General features: G+C 44.3%; 1 protein-coding gene across 1 annotated transcript in view; it reads right to left on the reverse strand.

The window, feature by feature from the left end:
* LNX1 (ligand of numb-protein X 1) overlaps nt 1-25,834 on the reverse strand; it is a 138,619-nt gene that overhangs the window by 67,360 nt on the left and 45,425 nt on the right. The window contains exon 2 of the mRNA XM_072863138.1: nt 2,188-2,668. Within this exon, the coding sequence (XP_072719239.1) occupies nt 2,188-2,573 (386 nt within the window). The 5' untranslated portion in view covers nt 2,574-2,668. The remainder of the gene's footprint in view (nt 1-2,187; nt 2,669-25,834) is intronic.

Genomic DNA, 25,834 nt, shown 5'->3' on the forward strand with positions numbered 1-25,834 from the left:
CATGTTACTGAGCCAATTCCTCCTACCCCTGGTTGGGCTCAGGCCAAGTGAGCCAGAGGCATAGGACCTTGAAGATCCTGAGGGGGAAATCCAGGCCATGGACATTCAGTAACAAGCACTGGAATAAAACTTGCCAGGCTTTTATGGGATGGTTCACAACACTGCAATTCTGCAAGGCATGTATGTGAAGGGTTTCTTTGCTGCTCCCTCAAGAAGGAGAAACCAAGATACTGGAGTGACTTGCACATGTCCATGTAGGAGAGTTGACAGCAGAAATCAGGAATTGTGCTAGTTGTACAACTTCTGTGTAAAAAACAAAATTCCAATTTGCTTGTTTATTTTGTGAGGGTTTTTTTGCTGCTAGTTTTATGGCCACAGCTCCATCATCTCAAAAAAATGAAGACAAAAAGGAGGATCTAAAATACATTAAAGTCAGCTATATGTATAGCAAAGGGAAAGGGTATTTGCAGTAGGGAATCAAGATTTTGTGGCTGGAATCTGTAGAGAAACATAATCTCCATGACAGCAGCTCACAGCAGGCTGTCAGTCCCTTTACCTGCACTACTATTGAAACCTGTATTTGAGGCATGTCAGAGAAGTACTGACCAAAGGCAGAAAATGTTAAGTGACTTTGCTAATTTTATCCCTCAGCAGCAGAAAGCTAACCTTGCAGCGCAGCGCTGGCCTGGGCTGGAGGTTGCTGCCACCACTGCTTACACCATGAGACAGCAGCACCCTCAACAGGGAAAGCCAGGTCCAGAACTGGGTGGGCCAAGGGCACCCAAATCCACAAATACCAAGCCTCTAGCATGTGAAAAGTGGGCTTTCGCCCTCTGCAAGGGGCTTATTACTAATGGTTTTTTTCAGTTTTAGTAATGCAAAACAGTCATATTTTTTGGTTGGTTAAACCACCACAACTTCAGTGAATATCTTCAGTGAATAAATTCCTCATGAGAATCCAGGTGCTTTAGAAAATGACATCTCCAGTTCAAACAGGGACGTTTTTGAATGGCAGGCTGCAGAGCTTCAAGACCCAGAAGTCTGCTTCAGACTTCTGGGTCTTGAAGCAGTTACGGGCTTCAAGACCCAGAAGTCTGCAGCCATGTGAACACACATCCATGCTCTGGCTGACCAGCCTGCTCACCAGGGATGCTCTGACCCTCAGCATTACCATATCTGTGCAGGAATGTGCCCCCAGCAGCATTCTGGGAGCCCCACACTGGTCGCCCAGGGCTTCCTCCGCAAGGCACAGGGAGAAGCATACACCTAGGAACGCAACTCACACCTGCAAACTGCAGGGGAAGTCATTTCGCTGGACAACAGATACATGCCACAAAAAAGGGCATCTCTTAGACCCCACGTCTCCTGAAATCTGAAGTGCTGTTACCTGCACTATGCCAAAGCATTTGTCTGCTGTTAGAAATCACAGCAGCTCTTTACTCGTCTGCCTTCCTTTCAAAAGACAGAAGATGCAAGACAAAAGCAGCAGCACATGCTTCTACCCTGCAAAACAGAGGATCATCCATCACCAGTTCTCTCCTTGTGGAGGAACCAAACTGCTTCCTGGAGAGGTCTCTCACAGAGGCAAGAGAGAGGGTGTCCTGGCCACCAGGAGAGGTAAGCCTGGAGCGGGGGCCCAGCCAGGGAGCTCTTCCACACCGCGTCAGAGAAGCGGGGGCTCTGCGAGCCCCATGGTGCGGTGCACGGGTAAGTGCTCACCTGGAAGAAAGGAGCACTCAGCTCCAAAGACCAATACCAATCCAGAATATTTTCTGCTCTACTTCTCATATAGGTCATTTGCGATTCAAAAAAGGATTGAAGAAAGGGCAATTATAAAACCCTTAATGTACTACTAAAATATTTATGACAGCTCAGCTTCCCAAAACTCACAGATCTCTCTGGATGACTAAATACACACTTCCATTATACAGCTAACCACAAGGTATCCGCCCAGAACTGCTAATGATAGCATGAAGTACCTTGAATGCATTTGATTCTAAAAAAAGAGATATTGTCAAATAAATGGACTAAATTCATCTCTAAATTCATGATACTGTAGGCCTTCATTGGGACTGAAATCTAGAAAACTTTCTTTATATTAATTGTCTATTTTAGTCAGCACGAATTGAAGACGTTTTGTCCTCTCCTTAAGAAAAAGAGTGAAAAAAGGGTTTATCACCAACTTACTGGGTTTGGAAATGCTGTTCGAGGTGACCGCGTTGCACGACCTCTGAGCAGTGTTCTGTGAAAGGGCAGCTAACCATTAGCTTGTCCAGGAGGTTATTCACTAGGATGCTGGACTTCCTGCACGTCTGGAGGATCACAAGCTTGCGGTCCATGGGGCAGAAGTCCTTTTCCACGAGGAAGTTCGTAAGGCAGGCTGTGCAGAAGGTGTGACCGCAGAGCGTGTCTAACGGCTGAAGCAAAGGTTGCAGGCAAATGTGGCATATCAGATCATCATCTACTTCTTCGGTGTAGCTGTACAAGTGGTTTTCTTCCAGTAAATGCGCTTGGCCGCAGGTGACACAGAGTGGCAGGGAGCTATCCTCCATTTCTTCTTCTTTCTGGCTCATAATCAGAATTGATGCAATTCAGAAGAGGGCAGACGGAAATACCTGACCTGTTTTCTATTCGTGAGAGCCACGGCAAGGCTTCTGTGCCATCAGATCTGTGGGGAGGAAAGCCGAAGGGTTATGTTCTGGATTGTTTTCTCTTACTGTACTTACAGTATGTATCTGGATACGAAGTACTCTAGCAGGTTTTAAGGAAGGACTGCATCTTTGGGATAGGAGAGTGAAGCAAAGAAGTGAAAAAAAATTTTAAGAAGAGAGAGTTAACTCCAGGGACTTCTTTTCTTTTAAATGTAGCCCAATTTACACAATTACTCTCATTGTAAAGAAAGCTATCAAAATAGGAAGAATACCACAGGCATTTAATGGTTGAAAACCTTAAATTAGCATATAATTGCAGTTCCAGTCAGCTGATTTTGTGGTCACATTACTTCTGCTGGAAAAGCAGCATTGTGTGTAAGCAAACATTGCAAGACTGTATGCAGAAATACAGGTAAGAATAATGGTTACTGCCCAAGCCGCGGGCTCAGCGCAGCGAGGGAGAGCAGCAACTTCACCTAACACACACCAGCGTGCAGCCACTGTACATGCAGCCAGAGGGAGGAGACTCTTGGGGTCATGAGGATTTAGAGCTTGGGACCCTCCAGACCATCCTCTTCCCACAGCGGCAACAGATCTCTCTGATTTTCAAAACCATTGAATGCAAGACCCCATCTTTTACATTATGCACCATGACATTACAGACAGCAAGAACGTACTTTGGGGAGGGTTCAGATCTTCACTGTCTTGTCTCGGGGACCTGGGACCCTGCATTCAAAGCTTGTCTGCTTATCCCCCCATGGCACTGCTCTGGATGCCTCAAGTCAAGCAGCTATAACCATCTGCACCAGCATAACCAGCTCAAAACTTCATTTTACTTCCCAAAGCACCAAATACCTCACATGCTGAAGTAAAGTCCATAACATGATGCCAAATACTGTATCGCTCAAAATTAGGCCTATTCCCTTCATAATTTTTATTACAGAAACCCAGTATGTCCCTAACTACAGACCCAATTAGCTCTGGCCAGAGCACCTGCCTGCTGGTATTTTAAAGATGTAAACTCCGTGGGTGGTAGCAAAACTGAAGAGTAATTTGTAGTTTTTACCTGATGAACCCCGACTGCTCGTTGGAGCACTTACATCTATGCTTATTTTGATATACTGCTTTGAAAATAAACATGAAGAGATAAAATATGCAATGGCCTAATTACTACTCTTCCTTGAAAATGTAAATCTTATTTGCTCCTCTGCCGTAACACTGTACCCTTGCTTCCAGCTTGACTTAATTTGCTGAGACAATGTGTCAGCCTCAGACACCCACGTTTGAGGGCAAATGAGGGAAAGAATATAAAAAAAATCTGACTATGACAGCGCACATTTTCGTATAAAAGGAAACCTTATTTTTATGCAAAGCTCATGGGCTCTAAACCTGAGAAATTAAACTTTAACATGGCAGTGTTTTTCTGACATAACGGTAAAATGATAGCCCCACTAACTCTAACCAGATGCTTAAATGTCAAACATTCACTTTAATGTTTTGCTAGATCCTATTCTTATGTAGCAATTATGCTAAGTGGCTGTATAATAATATTTTTTGCTTGCAAGACTAAGTTCTGCATAAGCTCTGTCTCCTGATTAGCAGTAGCTTCATTTGAATTAAAATCATCGCCTATTAGAATTCTTGCACATATTTAAAACACTCTGTACTGCGGCAAATGTTTCCTTTTGTAAAAATATTCACCAGAGCTTTATGAACAGCTCTTTGTGAAGAAACGAACATCTTTCTATAGTGCAGAAAACAGCTCTACCTGCTATCTTAAGATAGGAATTAAAACCAGTATTATTTGGTTCTACTAAGGTGACACACAGCAAAATGAAACAAGAGAAACGATGATCATGAGGCTGAGGTGGGAGCTGTTTGGGCACTGCAAATGACTCCTGGTAGGCAGCTCTTAGCTAACTTCTCAACGAAGTGGAGTGGCCGCGAGCTGGTGTTTGATCTACCAGTAGCTGTGTTTTGCAGAGTGAGAGGGAGAGCATTCAGCTGATCTCCGCATCCCTCACTCATGGAGGGAGCCCATCCAAAGTCAACATGGCAAGAATGGCAAGAATGGCAATACGTAGCTTGGGAATTTGCAGGATTGTGGCTTTAAATATAGCCATAAAATGAATTAGAAATCAATAAAGCATGACAAAATTAGCATTGCTTTATGTTCTTTCCTACATTTTCAAAATGCCTTGCACCTGGGGTAGCCAGGGGCGCGGGCAACATCATCCTGTTTCTCCACTCTCCTGCCACGTCCTCTTGTACCAGCACACACAGGTGGACCCACGTGGGTGCTCTGCCCTTGCACCATGCACCAGAATATGGCCAACCCCAACATTTTGTTGCCTCATGGATGTTCCCAACGACAGAAACTCTTGCTCCCTGCTGGCAGGAGACCCAAGGCGCAGCTCCATCAGCGAGCCTGCTGAAAGCTGGACCCGAAGCCCTGCTCTGAGGCAGGAGCAGCCCGCAGGAGCAGGAGCACGGGCATCCGAATGGCCCCCTCCCAGCCTCGTGCCCTAACCCTGAAAGTCCCGCTCCTCCGCTCCCACATGCACAACACGTCGGCTCCCCTGATACAAATTAGGTACAGCTGGAAATGGTGCTACAGCTCTGAAGCAACTACAATTATTTCTGCAATGACAATGGAGCAAGAGAGGCGTCGCTGCCCTAAGGCCATGCTCTGCTGCAGCAAAAACGATGAGGGAAGCCCCAGCGGACGCAAAGCCAGACTGTCCTGGCCACATTACGGATACTCTTTATGAACCTGACATGCTAATAATGCATTGCTGGTGAGAAAGTACAGGTGCGGGGAGCTGTACCTGAATTTTACAATGTTTATATAAATTACAAATACTTGCTACAGCACAGGAAAACAAAAGCATCCATGTTAATTAGTAACAGGCATTGAATTTTTAGGAGGACTTAATTCAAGTCCTATGGCCTCTGTTATTTAGAAAATTTAAATGAGATAATAACATAAATTCTGGAAAAAAAATATCTGTCAGCCTCTTCTGGCTAGTCTGGTCCACGTTCATCCATGATGAACCTTCTTAAACTGCTGGACATATCAAGCAATGAAATGATAGCCGTCTGTCTTTGGGAGGTGATCATACCACCACAGGAGTTAGCACGGAGGGTGTGCGATCGAGTTGTTGCACAGATTCAGTCAGAGGCAGACGTTGTTTGCAATGTTTGCAGTCAGTTGTATTTATAACATTTATGCGCTGTCATAACAAGCTACATGATTAATTTCATGTCTTTTTAGGAAGCTTAAAGACTTGGTATTAAGCTTTGCTAACAGTTCCTCTTGAACAATATAGAAGAGAGGGAAAAGGGGATTTAAAATTGATCTGCTGATAACCAGTGCGCATTTCTACTTCTTCTATTGACTATGAATAATAAAATACACTTTGAGCAAGGAACCCTGTACAGGTAGGTGTTAAACCACAGCTAAGTGAAAAAAAAGGCATTTATTACCTGGCTGAATATCTCTTGTTCGAGGCCTGTACTTGGGGGAGGAGGAGAGAGGAAAGGAGCGGGGAGGAATCCTACGTCTATCTGCAGCCAACGTCAACACCACTGGCAACCTCAGCAGGGCGAGGATGTCACCTTGGCAGTCTCACATTGGCTTACAGCGAGAGCCGTATTTACAGGGACCGGTTGCTGCACGGATGATTGGCAGGAGGAGCTTTTAGAGGTGGTGATGGTGCCATGCCCAAGAAGACAACGCCAGCGTTTGCTGCTTTGTTGCTGTGCAGGAAGTTTTCAACAACTTGGGTCCCAGATTTAGTGTAATTGTACAGCACCTAGCACACCTTGGCTTTGATAAATACAATTAAATACCGATTTGTAAGAATTTCACAGTGTTGTGAATTTTTTACTGCAGTAAGTACTGCAGTAAGTCAAGCTCCTGCTCCAGGCACAGAGCTGAAGCACAGGAATATGGTGCAAGTGATGATGGAAGAATATTGTCATCCTGGATATGCATATTGCCAAGCTTTCAGCCACAAGCTGATATGAGGATGGTCACATCAGGGCATGAAATAACCCCCAGGGTTGTGACCACAGTGAAAGCCAGTATCACGGTAACACATTTTTTTAAAAAAGTTACCCAACAGAGTGCACCGATTTGAAGGAGTTTGCATCTTATGGGTCTTCACTGCTTAGGAATTTGCAGCCACTGGAAGCGTTTAAGAGAATAACAAAACAAACCCAGAAAAAAGCATGGGCAGTAAACATGGAGAATAGGCAGAGAGAAAGCCTTTCATCTCCTTGCACAGCCAAGCCCGTAGGTGTCCCACCCCAATGAAGCATTTAAGCAACGTTAAGCTGAAATCCTGACTTACCATCACAGTTACACTGGCAGCAGTGTAGCAAGAGCAGGGCTCGGCGAGCAGAGTGGCAAAGCCCCACCGCCTCTACCCAGCCACACTGTCAAATATTAACCCAGCAGTTCAGGAGGCTGCACTTGGAAGTACCGTGGCACAAAATAGAAGCGGCTTCAGGTAGCAAAAAATGAGTAACCAAGGTTAAAAGAGAAAAAATTAAGTGATGAAAGATAGCGAGGAAGCATCTAACACAGGAAGGAATAAACAGATGCCTAAAGGCCAGAGAAACAGGGATGCGGAGCCTGGAAGGGCAGGAACTGGCTTAAATCCCAAATGGCGAAAGACAAGGCAGTGAATGGGCGTCACTGGAAAAGGAAGGAGTGACACAGATGAGCTGCAAAACAGGTAGAGGAATTTAGCTCCAGTGGCTCTGAAGTAGCATGGCTTGGGGATAATGAAATTCTCAGAGTCAAGGGGAAGGGTGGCCAGTACGCCAAGGGAAAATGGATTCTGAATAGTACAGAAAGAATGCTAAATATTAGCTGGTTTTGTTTTGTTTTTTTCTCTGTGTGTATTTAAGTAACACATTTTATTAATGCTCCTGTTTTATTTTTGGACTCTAAGCATGTGCATAACAAATCCTATGTCTGCTGATTAAAAGGGGATGCCTTTTCATGCCCTGCTTCTCTGCTGCACAACCCCATAGGAGGTAGAGGTACTACAGACAGAGCTGTCGTGCTCTTCTTAGCTGGACTGTGGTAACAAAGTCATGCTGCATTCTTCCCCCAGCCCCTGCATGGGCTGTTACCTCCAATGAATGCACACCTCTAAAAGAGTCACGGCCATCCTTTAATGCGGTTCAGCATGGCACTGTATGGCCAAAGGGGCTGGTCTGCAGGCATGGAAGGAAACCGCTCCGTGACAGCAGCATTGCCAGCTGCTAAGTAAAGTTAGAAGCTCATTATTCTTCCAGAGATGCTTTTACCTGTCCCTCCTTTCACCACACTAGCTGTGAGCATGCTGCAACAAACACCTGCCTTTCTTGATACTCAGCTTGTTTTGCTGACAGCCTGGAGACTGCCATCTTGCTTGTTAATGTTAAAAAGTACCCACGTAAAATTGCTAGGAGACTTGGCACCTTTCACAGTCACAGAATTAACTCTTTAATGAAGCCTCAGCCCAGCTGCCAGTGGCTAGCCTTGGGCAGGTCAGGAGATGTGGGCATTGTCCCCATCTAGTGGCTCACCCACACCGGGGAGAAGAGTGGATCACAGCCAGGAGGGAGCAGAGGTCCTCCTTCACCCTCTAGCAAAAGCTCAAACCCCTCAGGTTATGCAGGATTAGCTCTGATGATACTTAGGAGAGCATAGCCCTTACTACTCCTGTGAGAATCCAGGTTACAAAATCACTCCACCTCTTTCATATTCAGGGTTTTATAATGAGGCATCAGGTTGAATGCTTATACAAAACTATTTGTCATTAGTTAGAGAAATTTTAACACTGTTTTAATTTATTATCTTTCATCAAACTGTCTTTCCTGGTAGCAGGCCTCCCAGCTTTCCCGTTACTGTGTTTTGTACCACTAACTGCTTTCTCTCGACTGAAGTATTTTATAGATTACACTGACTTTACTGTTCAAGGTAGTACTTACTTTGGAGGCCATTGGGCAGCCTCTTTGTTTCACAATACTAGACAACAGTTGTGGAAAACATTATAGAGTGACCCATACTCCAGTAATACCTATTATACAGTATTTTCTATGCAAAAAGACAGTGATTCACATTCCAAAGATCTAGCTAAAAAATATCATATAATAATTTGCACCAACCTTGGCACAGCTGCACTTAAGGCCAAAGGGGCGAGTCAGTCTGCCTAGATTTGAAACTTTGTTCAAAGGAAGGCTATAAAACACTAAGGTGCCTAAAACCTTATCATCACATCTTAGGACCAGCGTTCCTCCTATGTGTATCTTTCTCTCTCTTTTCTCCCCCTCCCCCCTTATTTTTAAATCTGTTCTACCTACAGAAAAGTCACAACATTTTCTTTCTGCCTGAGGTGTGATCAGTAGTAGACCATCTCCAACATAGATTTGTTATGGGCAGAGGTGAGATGCATGCCTCCAGGTAAAAAGTCAGTAGCTGGAGAAGAGTTGGGGATCTGAGAGTTATCGATTTAGCACGTAATAATTCAGCTTGACTTTTAAGATTATAGGAAAGACTGTTAGAGCTGGCTCTTAGAGGAAAATAATTGTGTTTAAAAGTTCAGCACATCAGTACAGAATGTCTCTGAGACAACAAACAGGAGCTCCAAAACCTCTCCTCTGTCTGGCCCCAGCTTTAAGACAGATGTTTTTTCAAAGTTATTATTAGTCAAAAAGTCCTTCTCACAGCTTATAACAATCAAAGCACTTTGCAGAGCCTTTAGTGATGAAAGGCATTTCCAACTGAATAGAAAAATCCAACAGTACAGTAGGTGAATAACCCTGACTTTTTAAGTTGTAAGCTCAAGCTGTGAAACCTAACAGAAATGTCATACTGTGCCTGCACGCACAATAACTTCAAAAACCAGAACCAGATTATTTGGGGAAAAAATGGTTTTCTCTGTGGCTCGTGCTGGAATTTACAGAATAAACCAATGTTGGAAAAAGTTTTTTGTTGTGGAATTATTTATCTGAAACGCCTGTTAGGAATGTATGGAAATATATTCTGCTTTTTCGTCTGTCTCTCTCTCTCTCGCACGCCCACGCAAACCTGAATTGCTCTTTCTGATGATTTCATGGATACAAAACTTTACTCAGCATGTTAAAATGAAAAAATTCAGCCCAGAAGTAATTTGAGAATATTAGGAACAGCTGGACAAGATTTGAATGAATAAGACAGTACGTATCCACAGGTTAACCTACCCACACTAGGAGGAACGTGTCCTGTGAATGAACTCACCTTAGCAGAAGGTAGTATTTCTGAGAAGACTTGTTGCTGGCATGCCTCTAGTTGCCAAACACTATGTTGGTTGAGGTAATAATTTCTGTTTCTTGCTTTTTTCGAAGTTCAGTAAACCCAGACTTGGACCAACAGCTTATGCCAGAAGTACGAGCTCAGACTCCAAGTGCAAAGACGAGGTGTAGCAAAATGGGCAGGCTGTGGGTAACTGCTTCTCAAAGGCACACGGTCTACCTGCTCAAAGGAAGTCAATCATGTGGCCGAAGCCAGACTATGTGAGCAATTATGATTGACTCCTAAAGTGCTTCCTAAACATGTACTCATCCTAATTGACATAATAAATGCCATCGGCATTTCACATACTAAATTGTAAAATTGCCTTGCTAGTTATGTAACCAAAGGTGCGTTACCGCTCCAATTTGGCTGATTGCTCCGGCTGACTTTGGCAGGACTGGCAACCTCTCAAATACCACAAGCTTGCTTTCAGCCATTTGACCAAATCACAAAACTGTATTTGTGTGGCTGGATAACCCTGTGCCCCAGCTGCCTTTCAAGATGCTGGTAGCTAGGAATAGGTACAACAGTCCATACAAACGGTGTGAGGGACTGCATTCCTGGTCCTTGCTCCAGGTGTGTCTGGTGTGTCTCTGAGATGGGGGACGTGTGTCTGCCCACCCTCCTCCCGTGTTTCAGAGCAAGGAAATGTGGGCCTGCGTGCCAGCAGGGAGCTATGGGGTGCTCCAGCCAGGTGTTCCTCAACCCAGACAGCCTAGCCCCCAGGCATACACAGACCCACACTGGGTACATTGCAACAGTGAGACATTACACAAAAACCTTGCTGCTACAGCGTAAAGTGCAAAACTTGGAATAAAATGCATTTGCTTTAAAATAAATAAAATAAAATAAAATGCTCTGCACCTTGAGCATGAATTTGCTTCCTGATATTAACTCCATGATGCTGCTTCTACCCTGTTTCCTAAAGAAATAAGGCAGATCTGCACTTGTTCTCCCTCTCTCTGTGGATCTCTCTGTTCATCCCTTCTCTTTTTCTCCCCAGTACCTTTTGGATCCATTTTTCAATTTCAGCCCACTTTGACAGAATGTCAGAAGCCTCCATATACATTAAATTATCACAATTACCATGAGAATAGGTGACTGGGTAGGAGAGAGAAAAAAAATTAATGTTCCCACAAAAAGCAAGGCTGCAGCGTGAACCCAGACCACACTGGATATCAATGAAGACAGGCAGGAAAAAGGAACTACGCATAGCCAGCCCTCAAGAAAAACTAATGTTGGAGCTACACCATATTAGACAAAGCCACAGGGAAATAGTGTTCACTAATTCTTCTGCCCACTGAACCTCGATATGTAATCCAAAAAGCTTGTTCTCCTTCCCTTCCCCACTTCCAGCTTCCATGCCTTACCACATAGAGCAGCACAGGCACTGAGACAGCCCATACCCTCAACAGAGGTACCTACCTGAACAGAAAGGTTTCTCCCTAGGCATGCCCCTTGCTTTCTGGCTTCCTAATGGGTGGATGCACTTTCTACTACGATCCCAAGGCCAAATGTACCCAGCACCTTTGAGAAGGGCAAGATACCTCTTCCTCCACCATGCATTGTTCAGCTACTCTCGAGCTGGCCTAGCTGAAAGAGCACAGTAAAACTCCCTGTGGCCCTGGTCCATCAGGGGAAAAAAGACCCTCACTGTGACTGCAAGCTGCTGCCAGTATGCAAGGGTGAGGGGCTAGCGGGTACTGGGGAGCAGGGAAAAGGGGTTGGTCATGCTTGGGGATGATGGAAGACACGGCTGGATGGTGGCACCCTGGTTGCCAGTGGTGCCCATTTAGTCTAAGAGGAGACTTGCTTGTCCCAACTAAAATGTTTTGCTCACCACGCTTTGAAGATTCTGCATCTTCAGACAGCAGGTAAGTAATCTCGTTGACTTCCCAATCTGTGGGACCAAGAACCTTTTCCCCAAAACAGCCCCCCACCCTCAGCACCCTCTAAAATGCTTTTAAGTAGCTTTTATCTCTTTTGTGGTGCCAACTCCATTGTGGTTTTGCAGGATGACATTTATGTTGGTAAGGATGAAGGAGAACCTGCCCAGCTCACTCGCAGCTCCGTGACGTGCGAGTGGCTCGGCCAGCACAGACGCATCCCGAGAGCACCTGTACGTCCCCCGTCAGATGCTCGCTCCGCACAGACAAACACAATGCAACACAAAACCGCCGCAAGAGCTACAGCATCTGCACGAGCAACCCGGAGGTCTCACGTGACATCCGTGAGGGCCTGCCCTACTTAACTTGAAAATAACAACGCCACACGCAAAGCGAAATGCATGGGAATGTGAAAATCTTAACTTAACGCAGCTTCACAATAAGTCTTAATCTCTCTTCACAATCCTCTCCGAGGGCCCCAAGCGGGTCAGCAGGGAAGGTGGGCGATGCTAGCTCTGCCCTCCCAGCGCCAGGGGCGGGACGAGCTGCTGAAGAGGAACGAAAGGGCAGGGGCAGAAAGCAGCGTGGAGGACTTCTGCCCCGGAGGATATGGAAGCCTTACACCTCACCCTGCCTCCCATGGCCATACCCTGCCTCCCATGGCCATGGTGCCTGCTGCCCTCAGACCACCTTCTCACATGTGACCATGGGATAACATTTAATAACTACAAAGTGCAGAACATGTGATGGATAACCTGGCTAATAACACGTAATGAAGTAAGCCGTGCTTTAATTACACTGTGCCTTTAGAACTGTTCCTCTGATCCAGGAGTCTCTTAATGCTTGACAAACTACTTAATGACTTCTCACAACACCCTGTGGGGACCTTTTTTAGGAGCAGCCCGCAGCGTGGTTAGGTGAGCAAGGAAAGGGGCCGCTGGCTGCTCCCACACCGCAGGGCCGGGCTCCCGCGATGCGGATGCCCAGCCTCCATCACAAGAGTCCTTGTGCAGCAATGTGGCCACGGAGATGCTCTCAGACCTGACCTGAGGGAAAGCCCTCACGAACCCTTGACTTCTCGGACGGCATCCTCTGCTTCATGAACATGGTCCCAAGGGGAGGGGCAGCAGCAACCTGCAGCAGCTGGCTCCCCAGTGGGACTAGTCTAAGCAACAGAAGCAAACGCTTTAGGTAAAACCTCTGGCCCATTGCCCTCAATGGCAAAATTAAGCAAATTCAATGGAGGAAGGATTTAATCATCTGTATCTCAATTCTACTTATGTTGCACCTAACTCCAGTACTATAACTTTTATATAATTATTATTATTAAAGATTATATATATAATCCATAATTTAAGTTATAGGTCTGTAAATGTCTATAACTTAAATTATATCTGTATCTTACTATTTCCTTCTCCTGCCACTTGAATCCACAAAAAAATGACTGAACAAACAAATTCTAACCAGAAAAACTGTCTCTTTTGAAGAACTGCATGAAACAGTGACACTCTGCTCTTTAAAATAATGCAGTCTGAAAGCATTCCCTGCCACCCAGTCCCAGGGTGAAGCTGCCGGGGCCCAGTCGCATTCAGGAACCTGGAAAAAGGAGGGCAGAAGCCCAGGCAGGGTTGTCAACAAGTAAATTTCAACAGCTTAGGAAAGTGGTACGGCCCAGAGGCAGCCTCCTAAATAATGAGCAGACACACAATATGCAGCTGGAAACAGAAATTTCACGGGGCAAGGGAAAGAAGTTTGGATGAGCTTACAGGCATCTTGCAATGCCGAGTGCTGAATTTCATGTTTAAGAAAAATGCACTGTTTGAAAGAGGGAAACATTGCATGCTGAAGAGGCTGAACCCAGCAGCACAGGTACTGTGGTCTGACTATCAGTTTTCTGGTGCTAACACTGGTTACTTTTTGGGTCTTGAACAAACAGCATACTGTCTTTCACTCAGTTATCTCTCTTATGAAGCAGTGCTGACAGTGTCCATTTATAGCTGCTGATAGTCCCTATTGCTCATTTGGGAGTGAGCTGTGCGCTAGAGCTTATAACCATCTTCCAAATGGAAAGGACTGGGGAAACACAAAGTATTCAAGCAGGAGTGGAAGCAGCTCTCTAGCTAAGGCTGTGCAATAGTTTCCGATCCAGGGCACCTTTCTGTAGCAGGATAATGACTAAGATACCTGTCCAACAAATGCCTCAGCAAATAAATTTTGTTTATTATAGTGACCAAGCCCTCAGCTACCAAAACACATCCTCTAGAGCCTGCTTCTGCCCTCATCTGCTCAGTGCTGGGAAACAGCATCCCTGAGTATGGTACTACTCACTGGACTTGATTCATCACTGCTTTAGTTGGGGCTTTGTGGGAACTCCCCGATAAAGTCCGTCGCTAATTAACATGCATGTGTTGCTGATGGCCTTGTAACATTCTCCTTACAATGAAGAGGCTTACTAAGGTTTTGTCAGCCAGGACATGCAAGTGACACCAGCCTGGGAAAGATAGTTAAGCCTGTGGCTGAATTAATATCTGCTTCCAGAACCGGTTCTGTGGGTGTGGAGACCAATTGTGTGCTGCTTAATCCCGTGATGAGAAACCAATTAGGAATTACGTGCTCAAACTGTCCTGCTTCCTGCGTCCTTCCACATGGTCAGATGTGATCTGCTGCATCCAGGCAGGCAAGGGGATTTTTAAATTCTTTGAAATTCCTCCTACAAATCATAGCTATTTCAGTGCCTCAGATCCTTTTTGACTGGATCTAAACTGTGATATTCTTTTAAATAGCAGTAGTATGATTAGATGATGACTCGGACTAAAACTATGAAAACCCAAAGCTATGCTACAAGATACTTTCTAGCACTGAGTTCTACTTCCAAAATCCTGTGTGAACTGATACTGTTAAATATATAGTACAAAGAGCTACGAACAAAACTCAGCTTTGAAGGAGAACAGCGAATAAAATAACAGCATCACCCATATTTTTTAACATCAGCATCTCAACAGTATCTATACCATGTAGCTGTAGGCATGGAAAGCAAAACACTAGGGAAAAGACAAGCAAAAGGTGGACTAGAATTATATCCAAAATCAGAGCAAAATTTACCTGCTTTCAGACACGCCATTTTCCAAAAAGATGCATCAATCCAGACAGAGAAGTAGCTGTCATCCCTTAATAAGAAATTACTGGCACGTGGAAACCACCATTTTATGAAGGCTCTTTGTTTTAGTAAGAATGTTGCAGGTGTATTAAAGCAAAACTGGAGGACCAAGGAGAGGGTTGCCAGGAGCTGCTAGACAGGTAGGAAGTTTCAGGTTGTTTAGCTCCTTGATTTCCTTGTAAAGGAGTAATTGATGTTTACTCAGAGGGATGGCAACAGCATGCAGTCAGAGGCAGTTGTACGTGACCGCAGCTGCCGCCTAGCCATTCCCTGAACATTTACCGAAGGTGAAAGTTTCTGCTTCCGTGTTGAGTCCTCTCAAATCACGTGATTCAGGTAATGATCTTTTTTACAGATTCAGCTTGAGCCTTTGGGGAAAGCCTGGGGAGATCAACTGCATCTTTGCGCATCCCACTTTCTAGGACCAAAAAATTCCAGTGGAAGAACTGGATGTGCACTGCAAACAAGTGCCAAGTCAGGCAGCCTGGCATGATACCAGCGTCTGGCCATTTTAACCAGAGAGGGGCCCCGTTAGCTCCCCAAAAGGCTCTGGCCACAGGGTCCCTCAAAATCAGCTGCAGGCCTCTGTCAGCCCCTGCAGTGAGAGAAGCCAGGCAGGGCAGGCAGCACACCCAGCTGCGCAGACAGGACTGACAGCTCCAGAAATACCGGGCTGCTTCCCTCCAGCAGCCAGCCTGGAAGAGACTCTCTGCATTTGAAAGCCTTTACTAATTTACCTTCCTGCTGGAAACAATGCTGCTTGATTTCCTGGTTTGCAGTGAAATGAAGCTAATCTCTCATCTCATCCTGCGTGCAAGATTTATTCACGTTTTGCAAAAGAAAAGCTATGTTGGGGGAAGAACGCCAGCGCCTTCAAACTTCTTCCAAAAGACAATTCAATTGTCTCTTCTGATAGACGATCACAACCCAGAGCCAGGAACATTCCTCTTTCCAACCCTGTGCTACAATGAAGCCCTGATGCGGTTAATGCTCAAACACATGGGCTCGGAACAGCCTTCCAAAAAGCAGAACGCATGTGAGCGAAGGGGAAGATACTTGTACAGGACCACGAACAAGTAAGAGAAATTAGCAGCAGGAGAAAGAATATTTTCAGGTGGCAAGAAAAAGATAGCAAAGAGAGAAGCTTTCCCAGATTGATTCAATTTATATTTTTGGAAAATATACATAGGCCCTGAGGTTTGGGGTGGAAGAATATAAAATAGCAAATTAGTAACATTACTTCCTTAAGAGGAATTTTCAGTCTCAGGAAAGTGGATGGGAGTACTGAGGATACAACTCCTCGCAAGGCAGCAGCTTTCCAAATGCCTGACAGTGAATCCTGGCTTTTATTTACAGATCAGCATTTGTGCTTTTCCAACAACAGCAGATAATAGACAGTGCTGTTTCAATAAAGTGGTGGAGCTGCCTTGATATTGTTCTGCATGAACCTGAATGAGCAAATGAAATGTTCTTTGGAGGGTGGGATGAACAAGGAGCTCTGTTTCTACAGGAGACTGTGGGAAAACAAGTGTCTTGTGCCGTGCCCAGTACAGTCACCTAAGGTATTCTTGCTTTTCCTGGTGTTGGAGGAACCCTTTCCTAGTCATCAGGCACTGGCGGAAAGCACGAAATACAAGCCTAATATGCACACCTTTCATGGTTTTTATGTTTTTCCTTGGTAGATGTCAAAGCGGCTGAGAGCTTGATGCAAGCAGTCCATCCCTAGTCATTAAAAACACCCCAAAATATTCTTAGCTTTAAACATTTGAATGGGTCCTGCTGATTTATGTGCTTGGACCTCTTGTCTACCGAATACTTTAAGTATATACTTCAGTGTCTGAGGATGTCCACGTATCCTCACCGCAGTCCTGGGTTCTATGTTGGCACGTCTGTGCATATACATGTTCTCACATGAATAATCAGGCTTAGCGGTAGAAATCAAACTTATAAGAAGTTAGGTGTATTCTTACATATTCACAGGTTTGCAACCATTGCATATATTTGTACTGAATTACAAGACGATTTAAGAACTGAGTATAAGTTTAAGTAAGTGGAGGAAAACATGAGCTAAAGGTAAAAACTAAACCAGGTTCTCTTTCTCTCCTCACCTCAGCTGCACTTCTATGCATAAAATCAAGCTGCAAGATACAGCCGGGGCGAATGTAGCCTCCATTTACCTCCTACGGCTGCAGCGAGACTTTGTGGGTTTTAACCTGGGGGAGGGGAAGAAGTGGGTTTCCAGAGGATTAATGAAACGATGGGCTATAGCAGCTGCAGTACAAATGGCAGCTCTCCACAGATAATCAGTTGGATTTTAACCCACTTTACTGAAGAAATAGACCTTCTTAGCAAAAGGAAGGCAGAAAATCAAACACATCTAGCTAACAAAAAGGTGATGAACTAAGCGTGGCACTTTTGCATACTACCATGTAGTGTGTACGTAAGTAGTATTTTAACACTGGCTACCAAGAAATGCAGCAACCTACAGGTACATTATATGGCCTTCTCCGTGAGATTATGAAAATAATCCCTGCATTAGATTATGGGGAGACTGAATCACTAATGACAGACACAGTAAATATTTATCACTCCTGAGCGTGCAGGCTGAGGTTCGGACACACTCCCTCCTGCCACAAACCGGGGCTAGTTTGTTTGCCGGAGCATTTCCTTCCACCTTTGCTCCTCTGGAACAACTCGTGCCCAACTGAAGGGTAAAAGCGGGAACAGCACAAAAACCATACAAGACTTTAAACTCACGTGCCTGGCTTTACTGTGTCTCTCATCCACTGCTGGCGGAGTCCTGCAGGGGTAAAGTCGCCAGGCGCGGGCAGGCGCTGCCGGGCAGGGGCACCGCACTCAGCCTTCAGCCCCGTCTCCGCAGGCAGGGAGCGGCCGGTGGCCGTGTCAGATGGGGAAGCCTATGGCATGACAGAAAGTACAAAGAAAAGCTGAATTGCATAAACCTGAGCAATTTAAGGTTTAGAAAACCATACCCTCCCGGTCACTTCTCCCGCAGGCAGATAAGTGTGTGCAGGCTGCTCAGACAACAGTGTAATTTGAAGCTTTTACTTTTCTTTCCGGCATATATCAAAGTTCATTTTCAGTTTGGCTCTTCCTTGCATTTCTTTTCTTCTTTCAGCCTTGCAATCAACGTGGTTCAAATTTAATAAAGTCAAGTGGACCATCTTAAAAATTGCTTCAAGACGAAAGATTCATGTTGGCTTTCCCCCTGGAAAAGGAAGGCCTGCAAGCCCTATCCTTGAGTCCATGCTTTGGAAGCTGGATCTTCACCTTGTTCCTGCACACTTGAAGTTGGTGGTGAAAACTGGAACCATGTAAGAGCAATTTGTAAACTCCAGAATCAGCTGGCTGAAAATACAAGCTCTGCTAATTTTCTGAACATCGCAAAATAAACACTGCTTTAAACCCTCTTATCCAGTAATTTTCAGTTTAAAAAGTACCCAAGAAAGGGGTAAGATGTTGTACTGCAGATAAAGTGTTGCACTGCTGCACTGTAATGCAACGGCTGAGTGTGAATGTTAATTACAAAAGCAGCGGCAGCAAAAAAGATTTAAAAAAAAAAAAAATTTTTCAATGGAGGAAAAGAAACCCTGATCTTCCAACTACATGAATCACTAATAAATGCAATGGCTTCAGCCGTCACAAGCATTTGCTCCTAAGGAAGGAAGTGTTATCCAGGAAGCAAGGCAGCTTCGGAGATGGACTTGAAGCAAGCAACTGCAGTATAGGATGAAAACAGGTGGAAGAAAATCCCCAGCCTCTGATATAAACATCTATGGCTACCAGGTCTTGGCCTCTGATTCATTCTTATGCAAGTTTGTTTCCCTTCAAACATTTTAAAAGCATACTTGCTACTTGTGATTATAAAATCCCTTGTTAAATATTTATTTCAAGAAATTATCAAGGGACCTGTCGAGTCCTACCAGCAAGTGTGACAGTCACGCCCTTAGCCTGATGGATGCTTGTTTGCAGTAGTATTTGCCTTTCCTGCCCTGACAGCACAGCATCTCTGCTCCGAGTTGCTCGAGGAAGCCTGGGATGGGGCCCCGCCAAGCCAGCCTGCCGGTGCTCGGTGCACGGTTGCCCAAAACCCAGGTGTGTGCCAGCAGTGCCGTGCTGGAGCTGGGGCACTGCGACGCGCTGAAGTGCTGCTGCTCTTCCCCCGGGATGGGTGCAATACGGAGAGACACAGCCCACACAGGACCAGATGTCCACAGCAGTCACAAGGCCAGATATGCAAGCCTCATGCGTCAGCCGTCTGCAAAATTGAGCTATGCATATGCAATGTACTTTTAAAAACATGCTTAAGCTACAGAAGCTTAAACATTAGCAAATACATCCCCACAGCGCAAAGCGTGTGTTTAAATCCTTCATCGCATGGGAGGTCTCTCCAAGGCTGATCGCCCTAGATCAGAAAGCCCAGAGCCCTGCTGTCACAGGTGACCACATCAGACACTCTCAGTTACAGACTTAATTTCCATTTTAGAAACTAGCCAAGTTTTCACCCCCTCCCACTGCCGGGAGGCTTTTCTAAGTTTCCAGACTAAGGGCCAGTTCAAACTCATTTGTTCTCACGCTAATGTTGCTGGATTGCTTAAATAGTCTTTCCATCTCATGACATGTTTTCCTATTTTCGTTCCCACTCAAACTCTCTAAGTCTCTGCTCAGAAGAAAGGCTCTCCACTCTCCTGCTCACCCAAACAGCCCTCTTGGGCACTCATTCCTGTCCAAACTCTTCACTCTGGAATATGGCATTAATACTTTCTTACACATACCAGGCAAATTATTTCCCCAGAAGGTGAGTTATTTATTGGCTCTGAACCAAAGAGCTGGTGAGCTGAACCTGCTGATGGAAGATCCTGGGCTGAACCTGTCTTTCATTTGCTGGGGAGGAATATAGAAGGATCTCCTCTGAACTGTAGCCTGTGTAATGCATTATTTACAGATTCCCTCCTTTGCCTGCAGCTGGCTAAAGGCTCTGGGACATTTTCTTCATCAACAGCACAAAAAGGTGAGAGTATTTTCCTACTACAGTTCAGTCTTTTGAATCGAAATGACAGCAGCATCTCATAGATCTGACTGGTGCAATGACACCTGTTTGATAAACTTCTAATTCCTTGGTATAGCTTCATACATTGGAGGCAAAAAAAGTTACATATTTACCTCTGTTTAATTTTAAAACAAATTTGCACAGTTTGCCTCAACCTATGCAAATATGGGTATAAGGACAGACCATTCCAGTTGCAGATATTCCATACTTCACTACTGCTGAAATTATTTCCAGGACAACATGCTGTAAACTCTATTGTATTAGACGTACTCATTTATTTACTTCAGCTGAATGATTTCAGCACATATTGCAACCTTTGGCAGTACATGCTGTGTGAGCTAAGTTAGATTAGTCAAGTCAAATTAGGAGAAATTGTAATAATCAAATGTTAGGTGATAATATTGTAATGGATGCCATCTGTGTTGGGCTGAAAAGATCACCATGTCCTGCAAACACAGAGGCCCGTGCAGCCTCCTGTGAAGCCCCGTGAAGCCGGAGAAGATGAGGCAGGGGGCAGGTCAGCTCATTGCCTGCTGCTGACCCCTCTCTTGCAGCCCCTGGCCCAGGCCAGCCAGCAGACTGCTTGCAAAAAAGGAAATAAAATACCTCTCTCTGGTGCATGTTACATTCCTGTCCACACAGACCTGGCAGAGGGCTGAGCGATGCTGTCCCTTTCAAGTACACAAGGAATCTCCAGCGCTGTTGAGTATTTCTGTGATGTCCCCACAGTGGTAAAATATACCCTTGTCCCTGACTCCTGTGGATGGAGGGTAGGATGGAGAGCAGGAGGTGGAGGGTGGGTGGCCCTGGCTGGCACTCTGCCTTGGCGGAGGAGCAGCGAGAAGGGGGAGCCAGGGAAGGAGCATCAAGAGCTGTGGGTCACGGCGCAGGGCGGTGGGGACAGACCAGCTAGGAGGACATGGGGTCCCCGGGATGAAACTGTCTCTCCTGACCTCCATGATGGCAGACCACATCCACATCTGGCATGGGCATTTCATTCAATGTTCTCACATGGGATTGCACCAAATATATACCTCGGCTTGTAGAGGCATACCGGAGAATAGGAACAAATTCTAGGGGGGGGAAAATCAGGTTTAGAAACAACTCCAGAATGAAGGCCAGTGTTTTCATGTCAGTTCCCTCTCCTTGTTTCCTCTTTCTGGAAAATCAGCAATCTGAATTGGATCACAAAACATAAAAGGAAAGATTGCCAAGCACTTGTACTACGGACTCTCTGGGGACTACTGAGTGCCACTGACAGGCTGCTTGGAAATGAGACTATGGACTCTGCAGTCATTAATCACCAATGTTAAACTAGCAATTCTGTACAGTGGGACAGTTTAAATAGGGTGTTGACTTCCAAAGTTGACCTGCTTATGCAATTTACGAATGGCAAGGATCTTACAAAGTGTGTTACTCTGGGAAGTCGTTTCATTTGTCATAAAAATTTACTGTATCTTCTGTATCCTGTACCTTTGCATTTTCTAGAAGACTCCTGAGAAGGAGAACAGGAGCATAATGAAGAAACTAAAACCATGGGATTAAACTAATGTCTTGTCCTCAATTAACGAACCAATAATAGTACCAGACTTACAACTACTCTTTTCTGAAATGGACAGCTTTCATGGGCTGAGAGAGCATAGAATTAAATATGGCCCTACTGGGAAAAAACCCAAATAGCAACTTATGCCATACCAGCAACTAAAATCATCCCACCAAAGAGCTCGCATGGCATCTGTCAGGAAGGGCTCTGGCTGGGAATGCCCGCAGACCCAGCTGTGCAATCTCAAGCGAAGCTCGGAGTCATCCCACCTCCTCCAAAAAAAAATCTGTGAACACATGAGCTGTACGTAACAAACATCCAAGTGGCCAAATCACTCTGGCTGTTGGGAGAGAATAATATTACAGATAGCCAGGCTATATATGTTTTCCCTTGGGAGAAATTGTTGAAGTTGAAAGATTAATCTGGGCTCTCAGCACACTCATTAGTTAAATTGCAAAGCAAGCTCATTACATAACCAGTCCCAGGACAATTATATTTATCTCGTCAAGGTTCACAGTACGGGTGGATTGCTGACCAAGGTAATGTGAATACATTCTGCGGGATGGAAGCTCTCTGATCCTTTAGAAACGTCATTCCTGTGCCCTACCCCAGTTTTCGGATTACCTGTGCCCTTTTGGAAGAATACCTTTGCGTAGTACCTCCCAGAGGTGTCTCCAGAGTGGAGGGAGGGACTGAGGAAAGCTGGGTTCACTCTCTAGAAGTGGGCAAACCAAGGCACAGAAATTAAGTGACTTGCTCCTAATTACCAAGGAAATCTCTGGCATAAAGAGCGTCTCCCTAATTCTCCCATACTTTGTTATACACAGTAAAGGGAATTGTTTAAGGTGGGGTAAAAATGTCTCCACTAAAAGCATGTACAAATACATAGCATGCGTAGTCCATCCTTGAGTTAACTTTCACATCCAGATTTATATCCGGAGAGCAGTTCATAGAGTTCAAGATTAGAAAAGAGAAGGAGGTCATCTTGCCTGACTTCTTGCATGTCACAGGCTGCCACGTCCCCTGCTCTGTGCCCTTTATGGACCCCACTGCCTGGGTTTAGCCCCATCAGGAATCTTTCTAGAAAAGCGTCCCATCCTGGTTTGAAGAGCCAAAAGGTGGGGAGTCCACCAGTCTCTTTGGTAGCTTGTTCTGGGAATTAATTCTTCATACTTGTAAAAACACATGGATAATTTATTACTAATTTGATGACACTGCTTCAGGTTATGTTCATCAGTCTATGTTATGCATTTCCTAGCTGCCTGAAAGAGCCCTTCACAAGCTGGTATCTGCATCTTGTACCACTACCTGCATTACACTTATGCTATATTTTTCATGTGAACCAAAAAGACTGTGCTCCAACTAGCAGGTATATGACCTAGCCGTTAGGTAGGATTTTTGCTATTCCCTGCATTCTCTCCAATTTTTAAATCACCTTTTAAAGTGCTGACTGTGATGTGATTGATGTTACTCCACAGGATTCTCCCCATAGGCATACATACTGCAAACACAGACAAAATCAGACCCTTGCTCTGACTTGACTCCCTTCCACGTGTGTACTCAAGGATCACACTAGACATTTTGGCCTGCCATTGGGCTAGGACTACGTTCTGAGGTTGTCTATTAAGATCTCCAAAGTCTTTCCAAAGTCTCTACTTTTTCCTAAGCTGTCTTCTCCATTTCTGTAGATAGGCTACATGTTCCCTGTTTCCAGGTTGATAATTTTGCATTTGATGATATTAAAGCACTGTTTGTTTGGTCTGAACTCCACTTTTTAGGCAATTCAGATTCCCTTTTCTGTAGCACCATGCATGACCAGTGATTGATCCAATATTCTTCCTGCAAGACCAAGAAGTGAGCATTGGCAGAAGTGGGCTGAGTCCTGATCTGGCACTAGAATCTCACTAGAAATATCCTTTTTGGTGTGATTCTGCATCAACTGCTTTTGATATACCAGTTCTTAGCCACTTGACATGTGCTTACACAACAATGTAGAATGCTTCATTTTTGATCAGATTATGTTAGGATATCGAGCTGAACACTTTCAGGGCCTATTATGCTGATATAGTCACTCTATTGACCAAGCAGGCAATCTTAGATAAAAAAGCAAGCCAAGCTTACCTGACAAGACCTATGTTCAATGAAAACATAATTGGTTACCATTAATAATATTGCTGTTCTTTATTATTTGAATTCCCATTTCAGCTTCTCTATTATTTTACTGGAAGTGAGGTCAGGCTAGCTGCCTGCCGTTACCAGAATTATTGCGTTTGTGCTGTTAGGACTTTGGCAAAAAATGAGTATGCTTTCAGTCTTGGCAAATTTCTCCAATATCCCCAAATTTATTAAAAGTTCACATCAGTGGGCCAGACAATTTCTCAGGCAATTTTTTTTTTTAAATTTTTAGGATGCATAGTTGCAGGTTATACAGGGTCGTCTACTTTAAAGCTGTTTTCCCAAAGTAGGTGTTGTCTAACATTCTCTTGATTACAGATGGGCTGGAAAAGAATTCGTCATCCTCACGTGATATATGTACATCATCTTGTTTCTTTCCAAACATAAACCAGAAATATTTTCTGAGCATTTCAGCCATCTATGCATTTCTTATTAACAGTTTTAGTACCTTCAACCCTTGCTAGGCCTACACCATTGCTACATTTTTTCCTTACCTAAATTAAAAACTCCTTCAGAACACCATTTGCTTGCCAAGGGTAGATTTTGTTTTAGCCTTTGCGAGTAATTTCCATACTTCATAACATATAAATATCAACTGATATTTATCTTCCTTTCTCTAGCCCTTTTTTCCAATATACAGCCACACAGTTTATTTAAATATGGACGTACTGTGCATATTCATGCCCACATATGTGTCTATAGGTATACATACATAGCCCCATATACAGATATGCATGGACAAATTTATACCTATTTAAACATGTGTGTACACATGTGTAAGCACATTTCTACTTTCTGTCTTCTTTTGCCGCACATGCTGTCTTAACAATGTTTTGCCTGGTTAGCAAACTCTTCTTGAAAAACTTGCAGTTTTCATTCATACATTTCTCTTCCCAGTCAATATTAGTAAGGGCTGTCCTTGGCTTTGGAAAATTGGCCTTTTCAAAACAGCATGTATAAATATTACTGTTTGGGACTGTTTTCTCTCCAACTATCTTGAATGCAATCAGGTCGTGATTACTGCTTCCTGAGATAACCCCTGATTTCCAGTCTAGTAGATAAATTAATTTTTATCTATTATCAGGCTGCCCAAAAGCAGAATTCTTCCATGCCAGGTTTGACAACATTTGTTTTGTAGAACTATCATCCAGTATTTAACGCCACTCTGGTGATGTTTCACAGGTAGCTAAATGAAATCTTCAGCAAGTCTCCAAAATAAAGTTCCCCATAATTACACAGTTCTCTTCCTACATGCCCTAGTAGCTCATCCTGTCTTCAGGTTCAGATCAGTGACTTATAATATCACCTCTGCCCACCCCTGCTTGCTCCTGGGCTTTGGTAATCAGCATATTGCACTGCATTTAAGATCCTGCACTTCTTAGTTCTACGTTAGGCAGATATAAGTCACTGGGTCATACACAAAGTCATTCCTCACACGCCATTTCTTTTATCTCTCTTAGCCTGCTTAAACAGCTTATACAATATTCTGACATACTGGTCCCTCTAGCACTGAAACTTGATGAGCCAATTAAGTTGAATTTATCTTGATTATTGAGAAATTCCAGTTCCTCTTACCCAGACTCCCAGCTTCAGCATATAAGCATTTCCAAATGCATTTCTCTTTGGATCCCCTACCACACTGATTTAATCTGTTCCTGACGTGGCAAATTTGAACCACATTTACTTTCTCAACCCCCTTCTGCGTGTTGTTACTTTAAATACAGTTGTAGCAGTTCCTAATAGTCAAGATTTTTTGTCCCCCGCCACACCTTTTCAATCTCTCTGTCATTTAGTACTGCATATATTACAAGCCAGTACACAGTTTCGCTCCGTCGTACGTAGTCAGTCCAAAACCAACAGACTTATTTTGTGCTGACCCGTGGGATGCTGACCCAGGCTGGCTGGGATACTGTATCTGCGGCACTATTTAAATAATCACATTCAGCATCGTTCTTACCGTGTCAGAGCATCCTGTTTTTGCAGGTGGGTTTGCAATATAATTCAACAAATGCAATTTTTAA

This window comes from Ciconia boyciana, chromosome 5 (genome assembly GCF_034638445.1).
Source record: "Ciconia boyciana chromosome 5, ASM3463844v1, whole genome shotgun sequence".
Classification (NCBI taxonomy): Eukaryota; Metazoa; Chordata; class Aves; order Ciconiiformes; family Ciconiidae; genus Ciconia; species Ciconia boyciana.